Below are 27393 nucleotides of genomic sequence, written 5' to 3'. Positions count from 1 at the left end.
CACTCCCAAACATTCCTGTCGTCTGCTCTGCTTGAATCCCGAAAAACTGTTAGCAAATAAAAGCAAAAAATGAGAAGAAAATCTGGTCCCACACAAGTAATTTGCTTGGGGCGGCTGATATGTCATTCCATTTCTTCCGTGAAATTTGTTGTTCCTATTGCAGGTATTGTATAAAGGGTACTTACTGATGGGAAGTAGGGTGATAATGGAGTGTGCAGTAGGGGGCAAGTTTTTTTCCCCTATCTTCTCAAGTACAAGGAGCGTAGCGGTGGAAAAGAGGAAGCTGCCGAGTCTCCACAAGAAAATCAAATTCTGCTCTTCCAAATTTAAGATTCAAGCTTCTCAGGCTGAGGCCCATCTCTCACCAGAGGCAGAGGTACTTGTAAATCTCGGCTGTTTTAACTCTACGTAATTGATGCAAAGCTAGGCTTATGTCTTTTTAGTTAAAGTACTCGTAAGAGGATTAGCATTGGTTTAGGCAAAATTTTAGCCAAGTTTGGTTATTATGCCAATTGTTTGCTTTTTGCTAATCACTCAAAACTTAATTCCACGTTAGATTATCCATCTCACTCTACTCCAGTTGGATTAACCATCTCACTCTCTATTATGATAGAATATTTTTATTATTTTTTTCTATTTTTTAATGCATTTTTTTAAAAAAATACATTTTTAGCTTAATTTCATAATTTCTGACAATTTATACATCAAAATACATAAAACCCATCTATCAACCTAAATCAACTTTATGCTCATATCCAAAAACCTAGAAATCAAAATATGTAAAAACTATGTTCAATTGAAACGCCTATTTGATATACAAGGAAAAGGAGATACATCTTTGGCTGTTTTCAATTGTAATGCACTTTCATACCTCACAAAACTCACAGTCATGCCTTCTAGCTTCCAGTGTGGCGGTAGTAAGTCTCTTCTATCCCCCACCACACATGCAATTGAATATCATATGCAAGAACCCATTCGATAAAAAAAGAAAGTCTTGTATAAATTGCAGGTCAATCGCTTAAAAACCAAGAATCCCGGTTCAAGCAAACATACAACATATTGCATGTACATCAATAATGAATTTCTATTATACACAACTGACTGATTTGGTGGGAGAAGGTTAGAGTTTACCGGCCTGAAACAGCAACCATAGCTAAGGTGTACAAAAGATTTGGAAATATCAAAGAGACTAATCCTTCTGAACCAGAGTTCTTCTCATGTCCACCCAGCTATATATTGATCCAATCTAAACAAATGACTCTATCCCTCATCAATAAAAAAATTCAGAGCAAGTAATAAAAGAACTCTACTTATTTGGGCAAGAAGTTGAGGAAGATCACTCTACATACAGGGAAAAAAGGTAATCAAAGAACACACTGAATCAGCCACCACAGATTCAAATTTGCCGTCAATGCTTCAATTCCTCAATTTTCCAATATGATACGGAAACAACGGCCTAAAGAACTGATAAAATACATGCCAGTTCACCAACTCCCCCAAAACAAATCACAAATGAAGAAACTTGTAGATCCAGTTCGCCAACTCCCCCAAAACAAAAATCGCTCCAACCCAAAACTTTAAAAACAAATGAACTAATAAAATACATGCCACACTATCTCTCTATAAACAAACTTGCATCAGGATTTTACATTTCCAATCAACGAAACCCATCAGATGAAATTCAATAACAAAATCATCCGCAGTTCCTCATCAATCCTATCCAAAGATGACAAACATCCAAAGCTACCCCTTTCCATTAAATCTGAAAATAGACCATGCCAAAGAAACTTCAAAAGATTGGGGGACAAATCGTCACTTACTGTCTGATGTGAAAAAATGGTTCCTTTCTTTGTTTCTTCAGTTTTGCCTCTTTGTTCCCATGGAGAGTAGTACACTGATAAAAGAAATGGAGAGAGAAAAGGTGAGAAATGAAATGGGAAGAGAAAATGTGAGAAATGAAATGGGGAGAGAAAAAAAATGGTTCATTTCTTTTCTTGGAGAGCTGTGTAGGTTGTGGGAAAGGAAAAGGAATGGGGAGAGAAAAGGTGAGAAATGAAACCGAGGGAAAGGAAACAGTCTAGGTGAGAGAAAAAACAATAAAATATAAGATGACTGAGCTACATTGGTTCAACAAATATGTTGAACCATTGTAGCTCAAAGTCTGGATGACCTAGTAATGCCTAAGCCAATGCATGCCACTTTTATGTCATTTTAACCATTTGGTGGGTTGCACTAGCCAATGCCAGTGCTTTAAGTTGACAAGGAGTCCATATGATTTGCGTGCACTGTAGAAAGATTAATAGTATTATTCTCCTTCTAATTGCAGTTGCAGGCTGAAAAACGAGGAAGTTCAACTGGTGTTGGCGTTGGAGAACTTATCTGGCCTTCTCCTAGTGATGGAACCCCCTTTTGGAAAAAGGACTTCCCTTCTTCGGGTGTTAGCCCGGAAGTTTTTGCTGATGTAAAGGATTCTGATCCCAAGCACATCATTCATGTTACAGCTGAAATGGCACCAATAGCGAAAGTTGGTGGCCTCGGTGATGTTGTGACTGGACTTGCTCGTGCATGTCTGTCACGTGGACATACAGTGGATATAATGCTCCCTTTCTACGAATGTATTCAGAAGCAGCACATCAAAGACTTGACAGTAATCACCAAATATAACTCTTATCATGATGGAAACTGGGTCCCAACTACTGCATATCGTGGGGTAGTTTCCGGGATCCCAGTAATATTTATTGAGCCATCCAACCTGTTTTTTAAGGGGCAGTATGTATATGGGGGTTCATACAATGAGCTGGAGGCATATTTGTTCTTTAGTCGTGCTTGCCTTGAATGGATGCAGGTTTGTGGATCCACATATTTGGTAGTTGGTATATCTTTCAATTTTTTGCATTCCAATTTTCGTTAGCTGAAAGTTGTCCGGATGACGTATAAACAAGATAGGGATCAGCATATTTAATTTTGCTACTTGTAGACATCACATAAAAAGCTAAAAGCTGCTTGAACTATTAAAAATGTAAATGAGTTGTACATCGAGTTTTTCTTGTCCAGTTTTAATAACTGCCTCAATGCTATGATTGAGATGAAAATTACTCGATCTTTTACCCACCTAACTTTAAAAATGTACTGTCATGGAGGACTTGGTTAAGTTGCTTGGATAATACATGATAGCAGGTGACTTCAACACAACCCGATATCATTCATGTCCATGAATGGCAGACAGGAGCTTTACCGCTGCTTTATTGGGATATTTACCATCATCTCTCACTCAAGGTATTTATTTTTGTTATCGTTTCTACACAGTGTTTTCTACTTCAAGTTTTGTGGCAGAATGTCGTTATGGAGTTATACCACTTTCGTATATTTGATGGTAATATCTATATATTTACTTGATAGAAGCCAAGAATAGTGTTGACAATCCACAACATGGAACATTATGGGGAGTGTAGGTAAGCTTTGCTTTTTGTCATTTTCTTTTAATTCTCTGACTCATCAGCTCTCTTCAACTTCCGCAATTTTCCACTTAATGGTCCCACAATTTGCAATTGCTTGGTTCATCCCTCAACTACAGTCATCTGTGACCCTTTGAAATGTTTCTTTAGTTTGCATACGGTTTTGAGAAGAAGTGGGACGGGTGGACGGTGCAGCAGGAGCCAAGAGGAAGAAGAAGAAAAGAAGAACTGATGAAGTGGGAGTTTGGGACGGCGCAGGCGCGAGGAAGAAAATGAAATGAAGAAGCCCTAAGCCAAAACGCACTGTATGAGGGAAAAGAGAGGGCTGGGCTGAAGTGCAATGGGCTGGGCCCGAAAACTGGAAGGGCTTGGCCCAAAACAAGGCTAGTCTGAAAATAGAGGGTCCAATAAAATAAAAAGGGTACAATAAAATAAATATAAGACAATTAAAAACACTACAACTAAATATTAATAAAATAAAATGATTAAACCTAACAACAATTATATTATTAAATACAAAGCAATTTAAATACAAAACAATAACTAATACTATTATAGTATTAGTGTTACTACTACATATAGCGATATTAATACTATAAGTATATATAAGACTATTAGTATTAGTATATATATATTAGTATTAGTTATAGCTATATAATGTATTAGAATATATAATAGTATTAATATTAGACTATTAGTATAGCTATATATTAGTATTAGTTATGGTGATTTAGTATAACGATATTAGTATGAGTATAACTATAGTCTATATTAGAATATTAGTATTAGTGTATTTGTGATTATTTTTTATGTGATTATTATTTTGTATAGTGATTTATATACTAATTTATAAATAGACTTAAAGTATATTACCAATAGTAATATTTGTATTAGACTATTAGTATCATTAGAAATATTAGTATTAATTATAGTGATTATAATAACTATATATTAGTATTTGTTAATTGTTATCGTGAGTTTATTTTATTATAACTATATTATCGATAGACTATATTGATAATATTAATATATTAATTTAGTATTAGTATTACTATATCATTATTTTATATGTGATTATTTAGTATAATGATTTATATACTAATTTATACATAGACTTAAAAGTATAATACTAATAGTAATATAGTATTAGACTATTTAGTATTAGGTCATAAAATTTAAATTGTATTAATATAATAGACTAATAGACTATATAGTTATACATAATAAATTAAAGAATATAATAAACTATTAGTATTAATACTATAAGTCGTCTATATTAGACTATTAGTATTAGTATATATATATTAGTATTAGTTATAGCTATATAATATATTCGACTATATAGTAGTATTAATATTAGACTATTAGTATAGCTATATATTAGTATTGGTTATGGTGATTTAGTATAACTATTTTAGTATGAGTATAACTATAGTCTATAATAGAATATTAGTATTAGTATATATGTGATTATTTTTTATGTGATTATCTAGTATAGTGATTTATATACTAATTTATAAATAGACTTAAAAGTTTATTACCAATAGTAATATTGTATTAGACTATTAGTATCATTAGAAATATTAATATTAATTATAGTGATTATAAATATTATTATTAATTATAGTGATTGTTATAACTATATTATTGATAGACTATAGTGATTATTTTATATGTGATTATTTAGTACAGTGATTTATATACTAATATTAGTATAGTAATTTAGTATTAGTTTAGTATAGTTTATTATAACTATATTATTGATAGACTATATTGATAGTATTAGTATAGTAATTTAGTATTAGTATTAGTATATCATTATTTTATATGTGATTATTTAGTATAATGATTTATACATAGATTGAAAGTATAATACCAATAGTAAATTAGTAATATAGTATTAGACTATTAGAATTTAGTATTAGGTCATAAAATGTAAATTGTATTAATATAAATTATATACTAATATGTATAATTTATATTTATCCACTAATGTCTTATGTACTTATCAAAAAAAATATTGAGAGTTTTAAGTTTATTAGGCCATCAAAATTTAGTAATAATATTTGAGTAATTTTCTTTTATTCTTGGTTCTTACTTCTTATGATAAAATGTTATTAATAAATAATATATATTTATAATATTATATATTTAAAGCAAATGATGAATTAAATTTTCATGTTTAAGATTAAACATTTATTTTATAAATTATAATAACATTATCTTATATATAATTATAATTTATATTATTATATATAAAAATTATATATAATAAAAATTATATATAATATAAAACATATTATGTATGATATTAGTAAATAAATAAATATATAAACAGTACTGGTCCAGTCCGGGCCAAAATTAACTGTAACCAAAACCGGACCGGTTCCGGCCGGTTTTCCATTTCTGGGAACTTGTTCCGGATCGGACTGGTCCAAAACTGGCACAACGGGCCGGTTTTCCAGGTTTTTTTTTACACCCCTAAATATACTATAGTGCATTTGAAACAGATATACTTCTGTGGTAAGTTACACTCCGAAAGGAATCCCCCAAAAAAGTCTCGGATAGTATACGTATTTGAAACACAACAGTCTATTAATAGGGGTGATGAATAAATTATTTTTTCTTGTTACTTTTCCTTGTTTGTTTCAGGGTGTTTGGTCAATGGTAGGAGGCCAAGTACGGCAGTGAGTTTTCAAGAAATGCCTCAGATTCAAATGGCTGGGTTATTTCAAGCATAAAAAGCTATATATCAGTAGTGAATTCATAATTTTTAATAGTTTTTCTTCATTTTCCCCATTTTTGGGTTGATTCACACATGTATACAAGTTTAAAAACGTAATAAGATTGGTGATATTGCCTAGTTGCAGATATCTGTGACATGAATTATAAACTAGTGTTGAGACGATCTGTCACAACCTCTTATAGACATGGCTGTGTTCACCTTGGCAGCAAAGAGCAACTCAGCAAGAGCGGTCTTGAAGGATCTGTTTATGCATCCATTGACAAGGTGTCTTCTTTGTGTTCCAAAACATTCATTACTTTCCATTTATACTTTTATTACAATATATGTTAGGATTTAATTAAAGAATTGTTGAAAATTCTGTTCTTTTGTCCTAAAACTATAAAATAACAAAGTAAAAATTACATTTAATCCCTCAAACTAGTATTTTTGCAAAATGACCACTTAATTTGCACAGACAGTTCTAGTAGCTCTTTACAATGGTTTGTTCATTCTCTTTGAGCTGCTTAGGATTGGGAAATTGGTGCTATCTCCGTTGTTTGCAGCTTGCTGTATGCCATGAGTAGTGGTAATGTTGAGATGGACAAAATGCTTTGTATTCATTCTAGGAATAAGAAGCTCACTGTTTGGTCCTTGTACAAGGTTATGTCTTGCCAGAAACATAATCATTTTTTGTGGAAGGGCATATGGAGAAGTAAGGTGCCTTCCAAGGTTGCTTTCTTTTGTTGGACTGTTGGGAAAATCCTAACTACAGATAACTTGAGCAACTAGCAAGCATGGGCTTATTGTAATGGATTGGTGTTACATGTACAAAAAATTTAGTAAATGTATGGATAATCTAATACTTGTGAGGTAGCAAGGGTGTTATGGGATGAAATTCTTGTAAGGACCATACTTGTGTGGGTGATGCCTTAGAGGGCAATGGATCTTTTTACTTGTTGGAGACGCCTTCAGGGTGACTCCCAAATTAGTGCAGTGTGGAATATGATTCTTTTATGTCTCGTGTGGTGCATTTGGCTCGAAAGGAACAGCCGGAGGTTTGAAGACCGGGAATGCTCTTTGGATGAGCTTAGATGTCTCTTTTTCCACACCTTATTTCTATAGGTTTTGGCTATTGTCTACCATGGAGCTAGTTTGCATGACTTTCTTGCATCCATTTCTAGCTCCCAAATTATAACTAAATGTTCTCATTTGTATACTTTTGGTGCACTTGGGCTACACCCATTTACTTGATTTAATAAAATTTTATATGTACTTTGTTCACATAATGCTTAATTGAGTAAGCTATCTTAATGTGGATAACTGTGTAGGTATGTATGTTTGTGTGTGTAAATTTGTATGTGGGATGCGTAATTCATGCTAAAGAGGCAGTATTTTCTTAATTAGTTAGAAAGTTCTTTTAGCCGTGTACCTGCGACCTGTTGGAGAAATTTGCTTTTATTGCAAAACCCTTTACGAACTCATATCATTGTTTTGTAATTCTTACTATTCTTTTGTTAAGCTTTGCCTCTCTGTCCAAGTCACTTTGTGTTAATTGACCAAAATACTGGCATTGCTTTTATCTTTCTACTTGGCAGGCAGTTGATGATCGAACTATTGGCCACAATCCTGAGAGATTGAGCTTACTGAAAGGTGGAATTGTGTACAGCAATGCAGTAGTGTAAGTTCGCTTCCCATTTATTTGTTTATTGTTCAGTAACCATTTGTGCATTTTTGTACATACTTGTCTCATTCCCAAAACTGTCTAGTTGCCTCGTCCTACTTGGTACAAGAAAGAATAAATGCATCAATAAGATGGATATCTATCATGGTGAGAAATTTGTAAAATGTTGGTTCGACTTAGGTGGTTAAGGCTATCACTTTTTTTCTGAATGGTTTAGAGAACTTCGTTGATAAATCCTCATAAGAATTTTTTTTTTTTGATGTCGGGGAACCTCTCCAAGGCAAGACCTTTTGGATCCACCCCTGCAGAGTAAACCCTGGTCCCGTGCACTGCACTCTCGGAAGTTTCCCTACATGGAACTAGTTAAATCGCTGGATTTTCACCAGGGAGTGTGGCCCCAAAAGATTGTTTGCATCCAATAGGTGTTGAACCTTGGACCTTGAAGAGGGTGATACACCAAGACCAAGGCCTTCACCATTTGGGCACATTGACATTTGGAAATACACACAAGACATGCACAATGTAGATTTACTTAACGAATAGTACAAATTGCATGGACAACTCGTTTGTGTGTGCAAAAATGAATGTATTCAACTCAACCTACTATCCATATCATTGTCTAGTAAGTGATTTTCCATCCTTATGCAGCACAGTCTCTCCAACATATCTCAAGGAAACCTTATGCACCGGATGGCTTGCAAGCACCTTAGTGAGGAATCGGGATAAGTTCGTTCCTCCACTTGTTTCAAGTTATAGTAAACAATACAGATTATGATCTATTTCAAAATTTCACTTCTCTGTAAGTTAGGTAGACTACCTTACATGTTTTAAGTCATTAATGCTACAGAGTTTATTCAATTCGTGGTAGATTGCTTGATGTCTTGAGATTTCTTATTTGTTTATTACTATAAAAAAAAAAATATATATATATATATATATATTTCAAAGTAATGTTGTAATGACCCGGCCCAATAATTCTAAAGTTGAAATATTGATAATTTTTATTGCACCTAAATAATATTTAATGGGCCATATTGGATAAGCCCACAAGCGATAAATTATTGAGGTTGATTATGAGTTTTAATTAGGCTCAATAACCAGATTAAATCCCATCTATTATCTATTGAACGAGTTAGACTCCTTTTAGAATTTAAAGATTGGCCATTAGAAATTTATTACAATTTTACTTATAAAAAAATTTTATTTCAATTTAAAATCATCACTAATTGAAATCCCCTACGCAATCTTAGTCACTGTCAATTCTACATTGAATGAACTGATTGTTTTTAAATTCAAACTCTATTCTTGAATAATCACGACCGAGTCGAACTCAAACTTGAACTCGAACTCGAACTCTTCAGCATGTCAAGATAAGTCGAAAAAGATGAATGAATAGCCGAATGGTTGGCCTTGTGATTTCTTTCTATTATATAAGCTGTACAAGGAATTCTATACATGGAAAGAGCTACGTAAATGCTACTGTTATTCCTATACAATCTGTCAAATATTAAGCTAATTACACGGAAGAGTAAATCAAGGAAATAAGTATGAAACAAATATGGAAACAAATATGGACAGCAAAGCTGTCCATTGACAGCCCCCCTCAAATTGATGCGGGTTGATCAACAAGCATCAATTTGCTACTTAGGAAGCAGTGTCGATGACGAGTAAGAGCCTTGGTGAAGATATCAGCAATTTGTAGTTCAGTGGAAATGTGGGGAAGAGTGATAACACGAGCGTCGAAGGCTTCACGAATAGAGTGACAGTCAACTTCAATATGCTTGGTGCGCTCATGATAGACAGGATTGGCCGTGATCTGAATAGCACTTGTATTATCAGCATGTAAAGGAGTAGGATCAGGCTCAGAGAAGTCTAACTCAGCAAGCAATCCTCGAAGCCAAATAATCTCGGAACAAGCAAGAGACATCGCTCGATACTCAGATTCTGTAGAGGACTTAGAAACTCGGTCTTGCTTCTTACTCTTCCAGGAGATCAATGCATCACCTAAGAACACACACCAACCAGTGATGGAGCGACGTGTATCAGCACAACCAGCCCAATCAGCATCGCTATAAGCAACAAGACGGGGAGAATTTCCTGCAGGAAAGAATAAGCCACGGGCAGAAGTGCCCTGAACGTAGCGTATGATCCGACGAACAACAGCCAAATGGAGATGACGAGGAGTCTGAAGAAACTGATTAACTTGTTGTACAGCAAAAGAAATATCTGGTCTAGTGATAGTGAGATAGACAAGGCTACCCACCAATTTCCGATATAAACTAGGATCAACAAGTAGGTCACCCTCCTCTTTGCGAAGCTTGATATTTAACTCCATAGGAGTATCGACAGAGGTAGCTTCCTGCAATCCAGCTGTAGCTACCAAATCACTAGCATACTTGTGTTGATTGAGGGAAATACCCGAGGAACTACGATGCACCTCAAGACCCAAAAAATATGTGAGAGACCCAAGATCTTTCATATGAAAGGATTCTGAGAGATGAGTCTTAAGCTGGACAAGTAAAGCAGAATCAGAACCAGTGATCACAATATCATCAACATAAACCAAGAGGACAACAATACCCATGTCTGATTTCCGAAGAAATAATGAAGTGTCATACTTGCTCTGCTTGAAGGAGAATTCTAGTAAAGTGGTTCGAAATTTATCAAACCAGGCCCGCGGAGCTTGTTTAAGACCATAAAGAGAGCGATGAAGTTTACATACATTGGAGGTCGGAGAGGGAAACAATCCTGGAGGTGGCTTCATATAAATACACTCTTTAAGATCCCCGTGAAGAAAAGCATTCTTAACATCCATCTGATGTAGCGGCCAATCATTGGAAGCAGCAAGGGCTAGAATCGTACGAACAGTAGTCATCTTAGCCACAGGAGCAAAGGTCTCCTCATAATTGACACCATATTCCTGATTATTCCCAAGAGCAACAAGTCGAGCTTTATAACGATCCAAACTCCCATCAGAGCGAACCTTGACGGAGTAAACCCATTTGCAACCCAGGGGAACTATAGTGGAAGGACAAGGCTCAATGTCCCAGGTGTGATTGGCCTCTAGAGCGGCAATTTCTTCCTGCATAGCTTGTCGCCAACAGTCATGCTTAACAGCATGTGAGTAGCATGTAGGAATATCAAAATTGGACAATGCAGCAGTCAGAGCTGAAACAGAATTGCCAGAAGAAAAACCATACCTATCCGGGGGTACAGACACTCGAGAAGAGCGACGTACCAAAGGCTCTGGAGGTGCAGCAACTGACTGATGCCGGTGTATGTTAGGATCAGATATTGGGTTAGCCACCGGAAGAGACTGTGAGTAGGAGCGTCTCGTATACACCATACCTGGTTTAAAGCGAGAACTGACATGATGAAGATCTGAGAGCTGCTGCTCAAAGGAGGGAAGGACCACAGTAGAAGAAGAGGGCACAGATGACATAGGAAAGAAATGTTGATTTTCAAAGAAAATAACATTTCGAGAAATGCGTGTACGATGTAAAGTAGGATCATAACAAACAAATCCCTTTTGACACACATTATATCCCAAAAAAGCACACCGAACAGATTGAGCAGATAGTTTATGTCGCTCATGAGGAGGTAAATGAACAAAACATACACAACCAAAGATACGAAGATTATCATAACTAGGTTGCTGAGCAAACAAGCGGAAATAGGGAGACTCCATTTGTAATACTCGGGAAGGTAAACGATTAATCAAATGAGTAGCAGTTTTTAGAGCCTCAACCCAGAACATGGATGGAACAGAAGATTCTAACAAAAGAGTACGTACCACATCAAGAAGATGGCGATTTTTGCGTTCAGCTACTCCATTTTGTTGGGGAGTAGCGGGACATGAACGTTGGTGAATAATACCTTTAGAAGCCAAAAAAACCTGAAACTCAGTAGACAAATATTCACCACCAGAATCTGTACGTAAAGTCTTAATAGTCGCAGAAAATTGATTGTCAACATATGCTAAAAAATCAGTGAAAGTACGAAAAACCTCAGATTTAGAACGAAGAAAATAGACCCAAGTGAATCTGCTATAATCATCAATGAAAGTCACATAGTATTTGAATTTGTCATGTGAACTAACCGGGGAAGGTCCCCAAACATCACTATGAATAAGCTCAAAGCAGCTAGAAGCTCTACTGGCATGCAAAGGAAATGGAAGAATTTTGCTTTTACCAAGCTTACAAGAAACACACTGAAGAGATAAAGAAGACCATTTTTTATTATCAAGAAAACCAGAGTGCAATACATGAGATAGGATTTGAGTATTGGGATGGCCTAAATGACGATGCCACACCATACTTAGATCAGGAACATTATTACAAGCAAAAGACTTAATAGAAGAAACTGAAGAAAATGACGGAATAGGTAAAAATAGTGGAAACAAGCGCCCCACTTTAGGTCCCTTCGCGATCGGCTCCCCCGTTACCTGGTCCTGCACAACACAACCATCACCAGAAAAATTAACAGCACAATTGTTATCAACTAATTGACCAACAGAAATAAGATTCGTGGAAAGTTGAGGAGCAAGAAACACATTAGTAAAGGTAGATGAGGCATCTCCGACAGCAGCTATGGGTAGAGAACTGCCATTGGCAGTCTGAATAGCAGAGTGACCAGCATAGGGCCGAACATGACACAGAGATGTGGGAGTATTCGTCATGTGATTAGAAGCCCCTGAGTCTACATACCAAAGTGTAGTAGAATTGTTACCTTGAAAGCCCATCGCAGATAATGCGGAAATAAGCATCTGTTGCACCATTTCAGGGGTGCAGTAAGTGGCGGCAGGGGATGCAAGATCAGAAGAAGCACCTGAAGGAGAGTCGTGTGATACAGAAGTTGCTGCAGGAGGAACAGTAACAGAAGTCTGAAAAGCGTGGGCCTGACGATTCTGAGGACGGATACGGCATTCTTTGATAATATGACCCTTTTTCTTGCAATAAGAACAATACTTTTTAGGACAATTGGCAGCAATATGCCCAAATTCCTTGCAGCAGAAACACTGCAGATTTTTAGAAGTCATAGAGGATCCTCGTCCTTGGGCAGCATAAGCCACAGTGGGCGTCCCGGAACTGCCATGAGATTGGTCCAGAACAACTTGAGTACTAAGACGTTGTTCTTCGCGAAGTAACTCACCAAAACAAACATCAAGAGAGGGAACAGGAGATCTATTCAGTAGAGAGGAGCGAACAGATTCATATTCCGGGCGTAGTTTCATAAGAAACTGATCACGCCGGCTAGTCTCATGAAGGTTCTGAATAGTCGAAAGAGCGGCAACAGGAACATCCGCTATAACCAAATCGGTATATTCATGCCAAAGAGTCAAAAAGGCCGAATAGTAGTCTTGGATGGAAAGACTACCATGTTGAAACATGGCAATCGCATGTTCCAACTGAAAGCGACGAGCATCATTATCTTGATGATAGACCATCTTCAAGTAATTCCACATGGATTGAGCGGAGCGATGCGCCCGCAAGTTGGTAACAATATGTGGCTCCACCGAACCAAGAAGCCAAGACATAATCCGAGCGTCAAGAACAGCCCATGAAGGAATAGTCTTGGGTTTGTCAGAAGTGGATGGGTCGTCAACATCGGTTCCGTCAATATGACCCCAAAGGTCTTTTCCCTTTAGAAAAAGTTCAAACTGAAAAGCCCAAGTAGAGTAATTTTTGCCAGTAAACTTGACACACACAGGTGCAGAGTCCATTGCAAAAAAATGGAACCCGAGATAGCAGAAAATAGTCTAAAAAAAATGGAGAGAGACCAATAGAAGGACCTGCTGTTGACAAATAATAGAAGCCCAAAAAATATCCAGAACAAAAAAAATGTGCCGAAAACACCCACTCCAGGCAAAAAGGAACGACACCCAAAAAAATACGTAGAGACCGAGAGAAATACCCAGACCTTAAACAGAAGCTGCCGAAAAAGACCACTCCAGGAGAGGAACGGGTCGATAGATGGAGAAGTGGCCGAGAAGACTCAAACTGAAACAGAGACTGCCGAAAAGCACTACCCCAGAAACAGAATGCCGAGAAGCTGCCGAGAATGCTCAAACTGAAACAGAGGCTGCCGAGAAACACTACCCCAGAAACAGAATGCCGAAAAACACAAGGCTGTGATGTCAGATGTGAAAAACCAGAAACAGAAAAATGCCGAGATGTGCTGCCGAGACTCAGAAGACGCCGACACACAGAACCGAAAGGAAAAAGACCAAAAAAATTCACGCGGGCAACAACAAACCGAGAGAAAAAAAAATTTTCAACCGGCTCTTGATACCATGTCAAGATAAGTCGAAAAAGATGAATGAATAGCCGAATGGTTGGCCTTGTGATTTCTTTCTATTATATAAGCTGTACAAGGAATTCTATACATGGAAAGAGCTACGTAAATGCTACTGTTATTCCTATACAATCTGTCAAATATTAAGCTAATTACACGGAAGAGTAAATCAAGGAAATAAGTATGAAACAAATATGGAAACAAATATGGACAGCAAAGCTGTCCATTGACACAGCACACTCTCCCAAATCTCTCTATAAATATCTCTCTTCCGTGTGTTATTTGGAAAAAAATCATAAACCTCTGTAAGTGCAGCAGCCGAACTCAAGATACCCAGTCCAACACCGTGTGTGTCCCACATTCACCACGCCAATAGCCTGCCTCGTTCCTCTCACAACATGCCTCACGTTTTCTTTCTCCTTCTAGTTCACATGATTGATTTCATGTCAAAATTATTGGATTAACACTGCGAGTAAGTAGCTTGATCATAAATTAGGATTAGAATACGTTAGCTAGTTATATATATGTTATATATATATTATTATTAAAGCTACTTCTTTGGAAGTTAATGTTTACGTACCACGCATGTCATGATATTTGCAAGCACGTCATTCATCATGTTTCATTCCACATATTATAGTTATGTATGTATTATGCATCTCATCTATCTCACGTTACATAAGACAAGTAAGCTTTCATAAGATCAAGTGTAAGATAAGCTCTGAACAATTAATCAGATTTCCATTTAGATGCATGGTACTGCGATTTATGGGTGGACGTGCAAGCCATGGACCTAAGATTGGTCCACCATAGTATGTTGGAATACTATTAGCGGCTCCCCTTGCAACAGTGGGATGTGGGGCCGATGCACAACCTTGCACACATGATTAAGTGTGTGGGCCAGTATGATAAGTAAAATAAGTTAGATAAACCAAGATAAGTCATGTATGTCATAGCATACGTATGAATGGTCATGATTTTAAGTTCTCATCATGAAATATTTTGTGAAAAACCTTATGTTAAGTATGTCTACGTTATGATGGGTTCCTTACTGAGTCATCGACTCATTTTAGTTGTTTTATGTTTTTAAACCACCTTAGGTCAGAATATTTATGAAGGTAGAGCTGCAGGACGGGACTTTGTCTAGGGAGGCATGACAGTGACCTAGATCATGTACAAAGATTTTAAGTTATGTTTTTTATGGCACAGATTTTGAGAAATTTTAATAAATGCTTTCACGCACTCTTATTTATGATTTCAATATTTTAAAGCAAAACGACTTTATTTATTATAAGGAATCTTTATACCTAGCGCTTCCTATAGAATAAAAGAAAATATTTTTAAGTCAAGGTCAGTAGTAGCACTCCGGATTCCCCGAGAATTTCTAAAAGTGATTTTATTCTTAAACCTGGGGAGCAGGGTGTTACAAATGCCTTTACAATCAATTGCATTATAAGTTTAAATTCCTGAAGTACAGGGTAAAAAGAGCTTTCTAAAGGACAAGTCATCTAATATTTTGCACTTGGAGAGTTAATGAAAGTTATAAATGCTTGAAACTGTATGTTTAACCTCTCATGTACTTACGGAATATTTTTTGCGGGTTTTTTTTCTTTGAAATTTCTTTTAGTATATATATTTTATTACTATCTAAAAGAAATTTTAAAGATGTGGATTAAAAAGTAGTTAATACAAGTTCAAGTGCTCTGCATGTCTAAAGCCTATAATTATCATGTACTGAAAACATTCTAGGCATTTATTTTTTAATTTAAATTCTCAATACTCCCCTTTTATTGGTTTTTGAAATGGCTACCTCCAATGCCATTGAGAGTCATATTATAGCTAATAAATTGATCAAATAGCTAACAACTCAATTTTTCAATCTATAAAAATTTCATGGTAATAAGGTTTGATGTCTTAAAGTGGGGAGTTCCCTTTTCAGGAAACTTGATCCTTTTCCAATAGTTGTTTCAGGTGCCTAAAAATCTTCATATATGTTAGGAAGTTATCATGAACCGTGGCATGCTTCAAAATGCCATGAACCCAGCATAAACTGAATGACAAAAATAAAAAATCTCTGTAAATAGGCATTTTCTAGAGGCCATCCATTGGATTCTTATATATGTGCGTGTATATGTATATATAAATATACATATATATAGGTATGCATATATTTCTGTTCCCCTGCTTGCAATTGATGACTTTTGTTGATGACTTTGTTTTAGTTATTGACACCAAAGTAAGGTTTAATATGAAGATATAAAAGTGAAGAAATGGATTGTAAATGGTATTGTTAAAGTGCATCATATATGTTCAACAAAACTTAACAAAACTTGAAGTTGATGAGAGGAAATACTGAAGGTTGCTGGCTTTGGTGGCATTTTCTATCTTTTCCTAGCCAAAGGATATTGAATAACCCTACTATAAATATCCTGCATCCATGAAGGGTTCAATGCTAGAGCCCAATAACTTCAATTATGAAAGAAGAAGTCACATTAAGTAGCAAGATAAGATTGTTCAGCCCTATGAGGAAGAGGGGTGCAAATGACCGTCCTTTAAATCCTAGATGGCATAATGAAATGGTGAAATGCTAATGTAATGCCTTTGGTTGAAGAATGGTTGTTGTATGATATAAAGTTTTAAGGAATGGCCATGAATATAGAAACTAGCCATACTATATAACCAAAAAACAGCGGCCAGTCTTAATTTGTAAAATTGGTTTAGTGATCTTTAGGCTGTTCTGAGTAGATGACTGGAAAATCTGGCTAAGCTTGAGTGCTTTTTAATTCTTTTTGGTCTATGATATGTATGATATAGCTTGTAATTAGGTTCATATCTTATATACTTTCTACGTACTTGGGCTTTGCCTAATAATGTGGATTAATAAAATTCTTCTTCCTTACAAAAAAAAAATATATATATATTACATACCTACCGAAGGTGAATCTGTTGGGATTCTTGTGACTATGATTAAATGTGTCAACCCATTTTGTATTGAAAAAAAAAACAGTATTTTTGGCTTATGAAGGTTGAACAAAATGTGTTTTTAGTGCATTTTAAATGTAAACCCAGTTAAGGGAGTGCTCACAATATTTAACCACTATTCAGACTGACTTATTTCCATTGTGTTCTCAACAACAAATAGGTAGTGCTTGGAATAAGCACACATAACTTACTTGTTAAGGCATATCTATTGTCAAATTGGATTGAATAACTCCTTTATGAGGATTTCCTTTCATTATATAGGCACAAGTGTGCATGACACAAGGCTAGAATCAAGCCTAATTTATAGTAATCAAATCTATCTACAAAAGGAAACTAGGACTATTTTTATAATTTTTCTAAGTAAGGAACATGATCTACTTATTGAAAAAAATTAAGGAACATGATTTGTCTAAGGAAGTATATTTATACAGATTAGGAAAGCTAAATAAGGAAGGTCTTGCTGTCTAAGGAAGGTCCTGTTGTCTAAGGAAGGTCCTACTGTCATCCCCCCTCAAATTGATGCTGGTCAGTTAAGAAGCATCGATTTGTCCACAAGAAACTGATGATGTTGTTGTGTCATGGCCTTTGTAAACACATCAGCAATCAGGAGGTCAATAGAAACATGAGGAAGAGAAATGATACAAGTGTCCAAGACTTCCCTAATGGAATGGCAGTCCACTTCGATGTGTTTTGTACGTTCATGAAAAAAGGATTTGCGGCAACCTGAATGGCACTAATGTTGTTAGCGTGGAGAGGAGTAGGATTGGACTAAACACAACCAAGCTCAGCTAGGAGACCATGAAGCCATAAAATCTCAGAACAAGCAGCGGACATCGCCCGGTATTCGGATTCGGTGAAAGATTTGGAAACACGATCCTGTATCTTACTCTTCCAAGATATCAAAGAGTCACCAAGAAACATGCACCAACCTGTAACAAATCGTCGAATATTAGGACATCCTGCCCAATTAGCATCACTGTAAGCCACAAGGTGAAGAGAAGTCCCAGTAGGGAAGAACAGGCCATGGCTAGGAGATCCTCGAAGATATCGAATAATATGACGAACAACAGCTAAATGTAAATGACGTGGAGCATGCATGAACTGACTAACCTACTGGACAACCAATGAAATATGATGTCGAGTAATAGTCAAATAGTTCAGGCTACCCACTAACTGTCGATACATAGTAGGGTTGGAAAGGAGATCATCCTCCTCCTGACGATACTTTGTGTTTACTTCCAGATGAGTATCCACAGAAGAAGTGTCCTAAAGACCAGCCAAAGTAATAAAATCCTGAGTGTATTTATGCTGATTCAAATAAATTCCAGATGGATCAGTATGAACTTCCAAACCTAAGAAGTACGTAAGAGGACCAAGATCCTTCATATGAAATGTGGCATAAAGATGCTGCTGCAGTTGGGTAATCAAGGTGGAATTTGTCCCAGTAATAAGAATATCATCAACATAAACTAGAAGAGGACGATGCCAGTAGATGTCTTGCAGAGAAATAGAGAAGAGTCATATTGACTCTGCTTAAAAGAAAGCTAAAGCAAGGTGGATTGGAATTTATCAAACCATGCTCAGGGAGCTTGTTTCAGCCCATATAACGAGCGATTCAACTTACAAGCATCCAAGGAAGAAGAGGATGACAAACCAGGCGGAATGGTCATGTATAACTCTTCTTTGAGATCACCATGAAGAAAGGCATGTTTGACATCCATTTGATGAAGAGGTCAACCTTGGGATGCAGCAACAAAAAGGACAGTCTGCATCATAGTCATCTTGGCAACCAGAGCAAAAGCCTCCTCATAGTCCACCCCATACTCTCGCTTGTTGCCAAGTGCAACCAATTGTGCCTCATACCTATCCAGAGTCCCGTCAGAATGCAACTTGATAGAATAAACCCATTTGCAACCAATGGCTTTAACATTAGCAAGACAAGCGACAATATCCCATGTATGATTATCTTGAAGAGCCTGTTTAGCCGCCTTGGAATAACCTGATGGAATGAGAATGGAAGACAAAGTAACATGAAGAGAGGTATGCAAGAAACCATAACGATCTGGTGGACGAGACACTCTGGTCAAACGTCGAGGAACTATAGGGTTGTCCGTATCACCCATAGAAGATATAGTCTGAGCAAGCGCAAACGGCGGATCAGGCTCAGGAAGGGGCGAAGTGGGGTGTCGTCATTCATACACAAGTCCAGGTTTGAATCGGTCAGGAGAAGGAGTCAAGTCATCAAAATGCGGCAAAACAGGCATCTCAGGCAAAGACGCAACATGAGAAGAAAAAAAAGATTGATTTTCAAAGAAGACAACATGACGGGAAATGCGAAATTTGTTAGTACATGGATCATAGCAAACACAGCCTTTGTGGGAAAGACTATAACCCACAAAAGTGCACTTAATGGATTGAGCATAGAATTTATGACGTTCATGGGATGGCAAATGAACAAAACAAATACAACCAAAAGTATGCATATCAAGATAACGAGGATGCTGATGATAAAGATGAAAGTAAGGAGTTTTAAAATTCAAGACCCTAGATGACAATCTATTAATTAAATAAACTTCCGTAGATAATGCTTCGACCCAAAATCTAGATGGAACAGATGAGTGGAGCAATAAAGTACGAACAACATCCAACAAATGTCTATTTTTACGTTCATCGACACCATTTTGCTGAGGTGTATAAGGACAAGACCGTTGAGAAACAATGTCTTTTTGTTGGAGAAAATCATGAAACTCACGAGACATATATTCACCATCGGAATCAAACCGTAGAATTTTGATTCTAGAAGAAAATTGAGTCTCAACATAAGCGATAAATTGTTGGAAAACAGAAAAGACCTCAGATTTAGAACGAAGAAAATAAATCCAACTATACTTGATACAATCATCAATGAAAGTAACAAAATATTTATAATTCGCATGTGAGATAACAGGAGAAATTCCCCACACATCACTATGAATTAAATCGAAACAACTTTCAGCATGACTACCATGAGAGGGAAAAGAAAGAGACTTACTTTTACTTAATTTGCATATGGAGCAATCAAAAGAGAGATGAGAAGAAAATTGATCTTTATTGCCCAACAAACCAGAGTTTATTAGATAAGATAAAACAACTGAGTTAGAATGACCCAATCGTTTGTGTCATACTTCACTCTTATTGTTGACAGTATTACAAGAAAATGAAATAATAGCAGGAATGGAAAAATGCAGAGGAAATAAACGTCCAACTTTAGGCCCATTTGTGAGTATCTTCCCTGACACCTGATTCTGCACAAGACAACCATCATGAGAGAAGCGAACATCACAGTTGTTATCAACCAACTGATCGATTGATATACAACTAGTGGAAAGCTTAGGAGATACAAAACCATCTCTAACTATAAAAAATTAACATCCTCAATAGTATGAATAGGTAATTGACTACTGTTAGCAATCTGAATGGACGGCGATTCATTATAAGTCCGAACATTGCTAAGTGTACCAGAAGAACTAGTAACGTGAATAGATGCACCCAAATCAACAAGCCATGATAAGGATGGAAGTGAACCATTACCTTGCAGCCCCAAGGCTGAAAATGCTAAAATAATCATCTGCTGGACCATCTTAGTAGTAAGAGCAGGAGAGTCACCAATAGAAGTGGAAGAAGAGGAACCCATAGTAGCTTGATAAGCATTAGCCTGACGATTCTAAGGACGACTAGGACATTCTTTGATAATATGCCCCGGCTTTTTACAGTAGTAGCAAGATTTTCTCGCACGGTGGGCAGCAATATGTCCGTATTCCTTGCAGCTGAAGCATTGAACTTTCTGCATGTTCGTCCCTTGCCATTCCCGTGAGAAGCATAAACCACCGCATTTGGTATCATTTTATCGTGCCGATAAGTGGCCCGTGTGGCAAGATGCTGCTCCTTACGAAGTAACTCCCCAAAATAAACATCCAAAGAAGGCACTGGATCACGGTTCATCAAATTGGAGCAAGTGGCTTCAAATTCAGGTCGTAACTTCATTAAGAATTGATCTCGCTTGCTTTGTTCATGAATATCCTGCACAACAAAGAGAGATTCCTCTGCTACCTTGGCATAAATCAGGTCAGTAAATTCTCCCTAGAGATTATTAAATCCATAAAAATAATCTTGAATGGAGAGATCGCCTTGAGAGTAACTGGCAATCTGGTACTTCAACTAAAAACGCCTAGCAATATTGTCTTGACTATACACTTAGGTATTCCCACATAGACTTAGCAGTCTTATATGGCCTCAAATTAACAATAATAAGAGGATCTACAGATCCTAAAATTCATGTCATCACCTTAGCATCTTTGATCTTTCACTGAGCCAACTTTGGAAGCTCAGTAGGAGCCAGATTACTCCCATCTATATGACCCCATAACTCTTTCCCTAGAACAAATAAACGAAATTGAAATTTCCAGGCAAAATAGTTCTTACCCGTGAACTTCACAGCAAAAGATTCGGAAGACATGATGCCCGTAAGTGAGAAAGAAAACAAAACACTAGTGCAGCCAAAAAAATACCTGCCCGAGCATCACAAAAAATGCTGACAGAATGATAGCAGCTGCCAGCCAAGCGTAACCCCCACAAAGTGGCCGATAGAACCACACCCAGCCAAGAAAAAAAATTCTCAGGCCCCTAAGAAAGTGCCAACAGTTTGGAAACTCTTGCCCACCAACGAAAAAAATCCCACTAGAAAGAACCAGGAATATTTCAAAGTTATGGCTCTGAAACAATGTCAAATTGGATTGAAAACCTCCATTGTGAGGATTTCCTTTCATTATATAGGCACAAGTGTGCATGATACAAGGCTAGAATCAAGCCTAATTTACAGTAATCAAATCTGTCTACAAAAGGAAACTAGGACTATTTTTATAATCTGTCTAAGTAAGGAACATGATCTGTCTAAGTAAGGAAGTATATATATACAGATTAGGAAAGCTAAATAAGGAAGGTCCTGCTGTCATCTACATGTAGTTCAACTATATAATTAATATCAGTTTGTTCTCGAGTAAACTGTTTTTCCAATTGTACGGGTACCTTATAGTGATTGAAAATATGGCTGGCTTAGCGAAAAAAATAAAAAAGGATTGAAAATAAGGCTTGGAACATTTTCTGATTGTACCGCGGGAACACTCTTTGGAATTAACAAGACTTTTATAGGAGATTCGGCACATCTTTATCCAAGCATATTGGATACCATATCATGTTTTTAGTGGTGTTTATAAACTATAAGAAAAGCAGCCCTGAATTCTTTTCTCATGTAAAAACATATCAGAATGGATAAATTTACTGACCAATATGAAATTTTGAGTAACATGTGGAACGCCCAGAATATTTCTTCCTTCATGAATAATTAATTAGTGGTGTCTTTCACCCTCTGATTATGCATAGCGTTGTAATTACTTATGGCTACAGAAAACATATCTGACAATGTTGCATTATATAATTTTGTAGATACTTTGGTATTTTGAACGGGATAGACATTACAATGTGGAACCCTGCTACTGATATCTTCTTGCCCGTGAAGTTTAATGGTAACATTAAGTTTTGATAGCTATACTGAATTCGAATTTATTAAGCCAAGACACAGTTTTTTTTTTTTTTGATTGACTTCACATTAGTAAAGGAAAATAATTGTATTTTTAAAAATGGAAGATACCAGCTCTTGTTATTCCTGATGTAAGCAGCTTTACTTCTGACGTCCTCATATATATCCTTAAATTCAATTGCCAAGGTGCTCTAGGTTTCTGTTTAAATTCACTGAATTTCTTCCTTGCAGACCAAAAGCCTGAGGGAAAGAAGTTTTGCAAATACTATGTTCAAAGGGGGCTTGGTTTGGCTTCAGAAGGCACTCAAGATGGTAACCATGTGCCAGATATAACATACAAGGCACCTTTAGTAGTCTGCATTACTCGGCTAGTCCCACAGAAGGGTCTTCATTTGATTTCTCATGCAATCAAGCACATTGAAGAACTTGTGAGTATTACTCTCCGAGTCAAACATGGTGGAAATAAAGATACCTGTGATATGGGGTACCGTCCTCTTCTTTTTCTTTTTTCTTTTTTTGAAAAAAAAAAACGGATACCTGTTATATTGTATTATCACAAATTTTTATGTCGCTTCTTTAAGTTTTTGTACAGTTATTTAGGAGCATTCTTGAATATATGCTCACAAGGTATACAGTAAATGCAAAACTGCCTTGCTGGTTACAATAGAAAAACTTCATAGTGCTAGTAGAAACTAGAATGTCTATTATCTCAGAAAGGGAATATAAATATTCTTCCTGAAGCCTCATCAATATCTATCCATTCTGCAAATGAAACAATAACTAGATTGCACATTGGCCACTACTATTAATGTGCTGATGCACGGAAAACTAAAAAGTGAAAGTTTGCATTTGAGACCTGGAATACGAGTTAAAAACACCTGCATTTCAACTGATTTCCCTCTTTTTTCAATGGAGTCACTTTTAGGGTGGACAGATGGTCATACTTGGGAAAGCCTCAGATGTTCGAGTTCAAACAGAATTTGAAGGTCTTGCAAAATTGGTAATGAATTTGAGCTTTTATCTTTTATGTGTGTGTGTGTGTGTGTGTGTGTGTGAGAGAGAGAGAGAGAGAGAGAGAGAGAGAGAGAGAGAGAGAGAGAGAGAGAGAGAGAGAGATGCTTTAGCCACAAAGAGATTTCACAAAAGTAAATTCACAAACTAATGTAGCTTGATTTGGTATGTTAGATTGTAAGGCTACTTTTATTGTAAAGTAGATCTAACGTATCATATGAATGTCATTGGGATATGGTGGGGAAGCTAGCATATGTATTTCGAATAGTGAAGCTGGTACATATATTGAGAATATAATTTATGTACACATTATTTATTGGAAGACATAAAAAACTAAAAGAACATAAGAGAGGTCAAATACTTTTATCTAATGTAGAGAACAGAAATCGTAGTAAAAGTGTTTGACATCATTTTTTTAATGAATTTCGATCACCATAAGAATTTCGACGCTTTTTACCATGTTATATGTTGTCTCATCCTTTATTTATTAATTTATTTTTCAAAGTCTTCAGGCCTCTAAAAATAAATAACCAAATTTCTAAAATTTAAATTGTACCACCCGTGTTTAAGCCGTGTCCTGCCCATGTCCAAAATGTGTCCAGGCTGCATCTGTCCTGTCTTCTGCTGTAGACCAAAATTATTTCATTTGGATGTATGTTTGAAACGTGTCTGAAGCATGTATGTTTGGATCTTTGACATTTGGACCCCCCATCTCTTATGAGTGGCTATGTTTCCTGCATTCAATTTTACCTTAACTTCATTAACGATAAGCACCATTTGGTGTACTCACATCAGCATGATCTGTCCTAATCTCATTTATGTAAGTTCGCATTTAGTTGAACGAAGTTTAATTATTTGTGAAACGTTGAGCTTGGGGAATAACTTAAGTTTTCTTCTCAATCTTTCTGACCATCTTTTTCTATTTGAGTGCAATGAGCTGACAGACATTTTTTTGTTGGACCTTTTCTTTTGTAGCATAACCAAGGTCCTTGCATCCGGATCCTATTGATGTTTAGGTAAATCATCTGTCAACAGCATACAGACCCTTTCTCTACTGAAGTGCCTTAGTCCTCACTGAAGTTCCTTCCGTAGCAATATAAACTACCCTTTCTATACTGAAATAATTTGTACAGTACTATTTTGGTTACTGACTGGACTTGGGGGTTTCTTGTTTTTTATATGCTCTCTTCGCAGTGACGAGCTGTCCCACATGCTCTATGCTGCAGCAGACATGGTGCTAGTACCTTCCATATATGAGCCTTGTGGACTCACCCAAATGATTGGAATGCGTTACGGAGCTGTATGTACTTAGATTCTGCTATCTCATTTATTGTGGCCAGTAGAATGTAAAAATAATTGAAGCTCAGTCTTTAATTCTCCCTTGGTGATCATATGTGAAATTTTGGAAAAAAGGTATCAGATTGAGATGTTAATCATCATATGGCTAGTTGAATTTTGAAACAAGGTACATCACTGGTTAAACACGATCAATTTATAACATGCTGCCTATATGCTTGCTACGATATTTATTGTATTTGTTTTTTAAAAAACATCTGTTGAGAGGAAGTTCATATGTTCTATATGCATAACATAGGTTGATAAGGAAGACTAATATGAGGTAAAAATTCTGATTTGGATAAAATGATTGTCACAGGTCCCAGTTGTAAGAAAGACTGGTGGTCTTGCAGACACAGTTTTTGATATGGATGATCAGTCGAACCACAACAAAGCCAATGGGTATTCTATATGTGTGTGTATCTATTTATTTATTTTTGACAGGTAAATACATACACATCTATATGTGTGTGTGTATCATTTTCTCTTGTCATATGGAACGACAGATGCCATTTGACCCAAAGACCTTTGGCCTATTCTATTTGTATCCTTTATATTTATATGTAAATTTTGCTTTCTATACGAGTCCTGCACACCACTTTAAAATATACTTGGGAAATTTCAACGATATATCCTAAGTCACGATGTGAATTTCATCCACTTGCTGCATTGAATCCATTATCCTCCAATGTTTTTCCAATATCTTGTTGAATGTGGTATGCACGAATCGTGATCTAGTAATTTGTACCCAAGAGCTGGTCTCACTAAATTTCTGGAAAAGGTAGCTTGGATACAGTCTTACCCATTAGCTTTTTTGCATGAAGGGTCATTTTTATGACTCAAATATGTGCAGTTGCACTTGGCATCCCAAGACCTTTACTATCAGTCCTCATCTTATTATCCCTTAGGATGGTAAAATTGTATGCTCTGAAATTGTGGGAACAAGATAGACAGGAAGAGTTCATATGGCCAACTCTTGAGTGGTTGGAATGATTTAAATAAATTAAAGGATTTCTCTTTTATTGTGTGCAACTGTGCATAAATTGACAGTGAGTTGTCTCTACATTATAGCTCCAGTTTACAAAGCGAGATTTTTAGCCTTACGTGCTTGGTTATAGTCTTGAATTATGTTGTCACAAACTGTTCTACTGATATCGTATGTTTATTTACGTACCGTTGTTCACATTTCAGGTTTGTGTTTGAAGGAATTGATGAAGGATCCTTAAACTGTGCTCTAGACCGTGCATTTACGTACTTCAGAGAGAGTAGGTTCAATCTTAAGTTAGGCTGATAATATTTCTGTAACTGCCTATTGCCTAGACTGAGGAACTGCCCAGGACTGTCTCCTATAATGAGGAGGAATGCTAATGTTGCTAGGCCTTGAGCACCAATAGCCTAATTGTTTGAATAGGTCATGGCCAGACTGACTGTAGTATTTAGTTTTATAAATATTCTCCACGGATTTTTCTTTCTTTTTTTTATTATTATTGCTTGAGGTTTCCAAGTTGTCGCCACAGTCCCCTAGAGGCCTTCTATCATCACACTACCTCACAAAATTCAGCTGCCTCAGTGTTGTATAGGTTATCTTGTTTAAAATCTTTCAAGAATTAAATGAGGGGTGAAATAGCCTACAGAACTATTTCATTTCAGGGTAATTCCAAAAGGAGTCAGGCAATTCTCATGCAAAACCTTGGTGCAAACTACAAAGCTTTTAAAACTCGAATCAATTTTTACTTGAGATTACTCCATTTTATCTCAACATTTTCATTTATTTTGATGAATGCAGAACCAGATGAATGGAATGGCATTATAAAGAAAGTAATGGAAGTTGACAATAGCTGGAACAACACAGCTGGGAAATATGTTGAGCTTTACCACTCAATATGATGGCACGCAGGAGATGGTGCTTCATTAATGCTTGTTCAGTGACAGAGTCTTCTGTATGGAGCAATGTGCTTATTAAAGAACCGTGTGCACCTATTCGAATGCGTGAGTCCACCCTCCGCTTGGTATTGGAGAATAGGAAGGACACAATCCTCCATCACCACTGTCAACTACTTACTTATATCATTCCACATACACGTATCGTGGAGAATAACTTTTGAGTTCGATTCCTCTTGTATATTGCTGCTTACATAACTGCCCCTCAATCTGACGACTCAGATTTAAGTGCATACTTCTCCAAACCTAGTGCAGTTTACTTTAAACTAGAGAGCTGAATAGAGCTATTATTATGGTTGAGTATGTCCAAGCGAGTTTAGTGGCAGTTAAAGCTTGGCCAGCAGGCAGTTGAGTAATATACATTGAAATGCTCTATTTATTGCATATTCTTCTA

At 36.5% G+C, this 27393-nt stretch overlaps 1 protein-coding gene across 9 annotated transcripts; it reads left to right on the top strand.

Annotated features, from left to right (window-relative positions):
- LOC122319304 (glycogen synthase-like) lies at positions 1–27393 on the top strand. 9 transcript variants are annotated; one of them, XM_043137303.1, is made up of 15 exons: positions 1–376; positions 2327–2845; positions 3175–3276; positions 3403–3452; positions 6408–6465; positions 7776–7858; positions 8510–8587; positions 22619–22698; positions 22944–23140; positions 23638–23712; positions 24699–24739; positions 24918–25023; positions 25378–25502; positions 26250–26323; positions 26845–27393. In XM_043137303.1, exons 1-15 carry the CDS (start codon positions 188–190, stop codon positions 26943–26945), a joined length of 1878 nt encoding a protein of 625 aa, XP_042993237.1. In that variant the 5' UTR covers positions 1–187; the 3' UTR covers positions 26946–27393. The 9 variants fall into 9 exon arrangements, 7 of the variants coding, with proteins under 7 accessions (XP_042993237.1, XP_042993234.1, XP_042993241.1 ...); XM_043137300.1 differs by having other exon boundaries at positions 3400–3452; XM_043137304.1 differs by having other exon boundaries at positions 2–376; positions 3178–3276.

This window comes from Carya illinoinensis, chromosome 8 (genome assembly GCF_018687715.1).
Source record: "Carya illinoinensis cultivar Pawnee chromosome 8, C.illinoinensisPawnee_v1, whole genome shotgun sequence".
Taxonomy (NCBI): Eukaryota; Viridiplantae; Streptophyta; class Magnoliopsida; order Fagales; family Juglandaceae; genus Carya; species Carya illinoinensis.
Note: the sequence above shows the minus strand (reverse complement) of the source record. Positions and strands in the feature narration are given on the sequence as shown.